Consider the following 6,000-nt stretch of genomic DNA (forward strand, 5'->3'; position numbering starts at 1 on the left):
ACACCAAAAAATGCACAAAACTTACGGTTTCTATGGAAGAGTGATTGCTGAATGTGATCAGGTGCAAAAGGGGAAAGAACGGTACGCAGCCACCTATATATATGTAATAAAAACAGTCAGGATATATTGGAACATTCAGTATTTCTTAATATTTCCATGTTAAAGTTCTGACATGATTGAAAGTGAAGTACAGTTAATAAATAAAATACTGTTAAAACAAATAGCCAAACTCCACACAAAAGCTCCATAAGTTGTTGGCCATACACCCCTGCAGTGTTAGAAATAGGCCTTCTTAAAAAGATTTTCTATATTCTGCAAGAAGTAAATACTGCAATAATAACACAAAATAAATGCTGAATAAAATTACACTATACTTTCAATTTAACATTATATAGCGTACTATACAATTAAAAGGAAACAAGAATTGTTGAAATGATGTATTGGAAGCTGTAAATCCACCATCACATTGCAAGTTAAAGAACACCTAAACTCAACATTTGTACTTAACATAGAGGGGTAGACAACTTTTTTAAATATTAAAAAAAAACAAAAAAAAAAACATTTTTTTCTTTAAGTACGGCTTTTTTAAAAACAAAACAAAAAAAAAACGCCCCTTTAAGTCTTGATCGCCGCAGCCAATTATGAGCGCAGAGCCTCCTGGGATACCTACGTTACCCATCCCGGGAGGCGCTGACTGCTCCTTCTGCCTTTTTTCTACTACGTTTAAGGAGATGCCGATCTCACACATGTGTAGTGAGATCAGGTGAGGAAGAAAGAAGACAAGAAGAAGATTTAAAAGAAGACAGGAGATGGCGGCACCCGGAGCTTCCTCTGCGCTGGGACAAAGAGGAATTCCAGGATGATGCGGGACCGGACTGTGGGAAGGACCAGCACCATCCATGGATTTCCGGAATCAAGGCAAGTGTAATTTTTTTTATTTTTAGTTTAGTTCCACTTAAAATAACACCTAACAGTGCTTGGCAAAATTGGACAGAAACCACCGCACTTGTCGGGCTGACAAGTCTGGCACTTGTCGCTCCATTGTCAAATAAAGTTATAAACTAAACTGTTCTCCACTTATTACATTCATATTATCAAATAAAAAAGAAAAATCGCAGGATGCCATCCTAATCTCGCTTTTCTTTCATGGTTCACTGCACAAATGCTAATGTAAGCTAAAGACCTTAGCGAGGGTGGCATGGGAACTTACCGGTTTCGTGAGTGGTTGGACCATTCTATGTTGCCATGTCGATAAAGAAATTTAGAAATCTTGTATGGTCTTATAGCAAGGAAGAATGGTGACCAGGTTTCTTGACGTTCAAAAAGTTCAGAGTGATTGCACACCTAGGAGACAATGGAACAGAGACATGTTGATGAGGACAGTGATATATTAAGCAAGAACCTAATTTCTTTTTGCTACATATGCTTTTGAACAGCCAACAATTTTAAAGATGAGGTCCACCAAAGGTATGTGTAGGTGTGTGTTTAGGGAGCAAGGTGAAAGGGTTCCTGTCAGTGTATTTTCTACAATGTAAATGGCAAGGGTAAAATATTTTTACCCAAATTACCCTTCCAGTTTCAGCCTAACTTCCTGCCAACTGAAAGGATAACTGTACTTTTATAACCTGCAGCTATTGATTACAAATTACACACCTTTCTCTGTAGCAAATTTACCTATCCGTACCTGATTCTCATAGCCAAGGCCTAAAGAAAACCTTCATAACCTATAACTACCTAGCTAGAGTGTTAGTAAAGAGGCAGGGATGAGTGGGTTAGTTTTATTAAGACAACGAAATCTGAGAACAGCTTTACTTTTATTGAAAGCACAAAAATCATTTGAAGCATAATACCATCATAAATGCACAAAGCTCAGGAAAGTCAAGGAAATAAATAGTTTTCTGCATCCCATCATAGTCTAAACATTGACTGAAGATCTTTATAAACAGCCTATCCTTACAAAAAAAAAAAAAAATCACAAAAGTACATTTTCTATACAAACACAATTGGATAGGTGTGTATGTATTACTGTCCCACCTGTCACAGTGGATATCTGGGACAACGGAAACAAAAAATTTTTTGTTTGTGTACGTGTGTGTGTGGACAAATTACCTTCCTAAACTGCATGACCAGGTTCATAAGGCTGCTGGTGGTGTTTTGGGCTTGCTGGGCAGTACCCATGGAGGACTGAAGAAGATCATCAATGGATATTTTGTTCTTTAGAGCCTGATAGAGCAGCTTCTGTCGACTGGTCAGATTACAATACATCAGGATTTCAATCTGGAAAGGCAAATAATATTATAGTGGTAAAGTATTTTTGTATATACAGTAATATATAGTACTAATTTGTCCAACATGTCATATCTATGAACTGCCATCTTACAAATACATGCCAAATGCTTTGTGCATCCATCCCAAGTTTTGTTAGCAACCACAAAAAAAGATTTGCCTTGCATGCATTTTTGTAATTATGTTACTACCTGTCACAAATATAGGTGTCATTTTCTGTATGTGTTGTACAAGTAGGCTTTTTATTTCAGGAACAGGGATTTGGAGGATGTTACAGTCAAAATGTATGCCGCCACAGATTTTCTGAACTGAATAGGTGACCAGGGCCATGTTCTTGTGCAATGTGTTATTTGCAATGCTGGTACATTAACCATATATGTTACCTCAGCTTTGCAATCACTAAACATTACACTTGTCAAATGCTGTGAATTGATAAATCAGTATTTATATGCAGAAGAGAAGAAAGTGAATATAATGCCAGCATACACAATGCCTGTTTTTTTTTTTCAGTGCAGAGGAATAGAAAATCGTAGTAGTTTAGACTGTACCCTTTCATCATATTATGGTTTCTGTGTCAAGGTACACTGAGAGGGACTGATTCTTTTTTTATGACTGCGACAGGAAGAAACACGTCCTATTACTTACTATTGAATCTTCTGGATGCTTTTGCCCCACAAAGATTTTTTGTCCAGTTTTTTACTCAATATTTTTGATAACACAATAAATGTGACCAGATGCAATTTTTTTTTAAATATCTAGAATAAGAGTTGCAAGGCTCTTCTGAGTCATTATTATTTTATTTAGTTATCGCTAGGTAACAAAAAAATAAATGTTACATAAATATTTAAGATGAAAAAAAGACATAAGTCCATTAAGTTCAACCACGAGGAAAAAAAACATATCCCAGATAAATACTCTATAGACAGATCCCGATCCAGGGGAAGGCAACTAAACCCCTGGTTCAATTTACTCCAACAGGAACAAAACATTTTTCCTGATCCTGTGAGGAAATCGGATGTTCCCTGGATCAGCAGTCTCCGTTGTCTTCACTTAAAAACTTTACCACTTTTATACCCAGTTATATTCTGTGCTTTTAGAAAAGCATCCAGCTTTTTCTTAAAGCAATCTATAGTACTTGCTGAAACTACTTCCTGAGGGAGTCTCTCTACATTTTCAGAGACCTTGCTGTGAAGAATCCCTTCCTTATCCAGAATTTCTTTTCCTCCTTGTAATGACCTTAAAGTGAATAAGTAAAAAGCGAGTTCTCTACATGGACTACTGATATATTTATATAGGGTGATAATATCCCCTCTTAAAACATCTCTTCTCAAGGGAGAATAGATTCAGTTCAGCTAATCTCTCCTCATAGCTGAACTCCTCCTTCCCTTTTCTAAATTTAGTTGCCCTTCTCTGCACTCTCTCCAATTCCACAATATCTTTTTCTGCGAACTGGTGCCCAAAACTGGGCTGCATACTCCAGATGAGGTCTGACCAATACTTTGTACAGGGCCAGGAATATGTTTTGATCTTTGAAGTTTATGATCTACCAAAATTCTAGTATTCTTTTCCATTTTTGACTCCCCCCCAGAGAGTTTGAAGCATGCATGTTGTTAGCATGTCATCTGCCACTGGGCTGCCCAAGTACAAACAGTACATCCAGGTCTGCTTAAAGATTACAGACATCCTGTGTGGACTTTATTACTTTATTCAATTACATAGTTTGGTGACATCTGCAAACACAGAATTGGTACTTTTAATCCCAAACGCTATATAATTTATAAAGATGTTAAACAGTAAAATGTCCCAACAATGAACCCTGGGGTACACCACTAATAATCCTAGACCATTCAGAGTATGAATCATTAATCACTACTCTTTGGATATGGATACTTAAGCCAGTTCTCTATCCATTTTCCAAACCTATTGACCCTAACTTGCATATTAACCATCTGTGGAGTACTGTGTCAAATGATTTTGCAAAGTCCAAGTACACTATATCAAATGCTACTCCACTGTCTACCTGTTTACTTACTTCTCATAAAAAGAGAATGCATTTGTTTGGCAACTTTGGTCTTTCTTGAATCCATGCTATCGCTATTATTATTACTTACTAGCATAAACTTCTTTATGTGGTTCTTTATCAAACGAGCTAGAATCTTTCCAACTATGGAAGTTAAACTTACTGGTATGTAGTTACTTGATAATGGCTTTGCTGCTTTTTTTTTTAAAACATAGGAACCACATTGGCCATCATTAAATCATGCCAGTCATTTAAGAGTCTCTAAAAATTAGAAACAATGGCAATGAAAAAAACTGAGCTCAGCTCTTTGAGGGACACATGGATGTAATCCATCAGGTCTTGGTGCTTTGTCAACCTTAATTTCTTAATCATATCTTTTTTGAGCCACTGTGCCTCGTTTAAGGCTGTGACATATGTTATTTGCATTTTGGACTTGAGCTATGCCAATTTTCTTTGTGTACACCGTTTAGAAAGTGGTTAGTAAATCTGCCTTTTCATTGTTCCTAGTTACCAACCCCCGAGACATCCTTCAAGGGGGGGGGGTTGCCTTACTTTCTTTTGCACACTGTCTTTTATTTTTGAAGTTTTGCACATTTTATCTCATTTGTTCATCTTTTGTTATATTCTAAATAGTTTTGATGATCATCATTTTTATATTTTTGCAATGCCATTTTTTTTTATCTTTTATGTCTTTTTAACATTAGCTGTGAGCCACTAGCAATGATTTTTTTTTTTTTTAACATTTTATATATAAATTTTATTTCCTGAGGAAAAAAAATGTGGTATACTGTTTACCAAAACATTGGGTTAAAATTTTTTATGGACCCTTTCTAACCACAAAGCACTTTATAGCTCACCTTGTCAGAAAGCTCATTCTCCACATCTTTTTTTATTCTCCTGAGCATAAAAGGCTTAAGGATCATATGTAAACGAGAAAGTTGGTCTGGAAAAACAAACAAACAAAATAATATACATATCCATCTGCAATTAACATGTGTATTTAGGCAGAAAACCTCTTTATTTATTACTATAAAAGGATCAAGGAAGTCAGTGTTTTAGAATATTTTAGAGAATACTCCTAAATGAAAACAGCAAAGTCTGCTAATTCCATAAAAACACACACAAACACACAGTTAGGTTATCATAAAAGAAAAAAGAAAATTGTCTTTGATCTCAAACTAAGCATAATTCATAAACATAATGAAAATACAATAAATGGTAACATTTGTCACAACAAGCGGGTATGTGCCAAATTGAATAAAAAAAGTACTTGGAAAAAAGTGTTACAATACATTTTATTGACACAATACATAAACATACTCACCATTAGCAAAACGTGGCACAATACAAATACAATATTTTTGATACCAAATGGATAGGAGTGTGTGCAGGTATAAAGATGTGCATTTATATATATTTGCGATGTAAGTATAGGGGGCTCTATTTATAAATTATTCCTTTGTCAATTTGCTCTAGATTCGTTCATAATTTTTGCTTACAGAGATAGCATTTCCTATTATAAAAGCTATGCAATTATGAGATTTTTAGAGGGCAGAACGAGTCATTCATTTTATTAGGTACTGCAAGGATACACCTTGAGAGATTTGACCATCTGAGAGTTAATTTCAGACAAATTGAGGGAAAATAATTTATAAATAGAGCCCTAACAGTCTTTTCTCTATCTTTTTTTTTTT

General features: G+C 35.3%; 1 protein-coding gene across 1 annotated transcript in view; it reads right to left on the reverse strand.

Moving 5' to 3' along the window:
- INO80 (INO80 complex ATPase subunit) overlaps positions 1-6,000 on the reverse strand; it is a 77,600-nt gene that overhangs the window by 35,607 nt on the left and 35,993 nt on the right. The window contains exons 17-20 of the mRNA XM_072428759.1: positions 5,164-5,249; positions 2,110-2,277; positions 1,211-1,344; positions 26-93 (exon numbers count right to left, since the gene is read on the reverse strand). Of these exons, the coding sequence (XP_072284860.1) occupies positions 26-93; positions 1,211-1,344; positions 2,110-2,277; positions 5,164-5,249 (456 nt within the window). The remainder of the gene's footprint in view (positions 1-25; positions 94-1,210; positions 1,345-2,109; positions 2,278-5,163; positions 5,250-6,000) is intronic.

Source organism: Pyxicephalus adspersus, chromosome 12 (assembly GCF_032062135.1).
Source record: "Pyxicephalus adspersus chromosome 12, UCB_Pads_2.0, whole genome shotgun sequence".
In the NCBI taxonomy this organism is placed as follows: domain Eukaryota; kingdom Metazoa; phylum Chordata; class Amphibia; order Anura; family Pyxicephalidae; genus Pyxicephalus; species Pyxicephalus adspersus.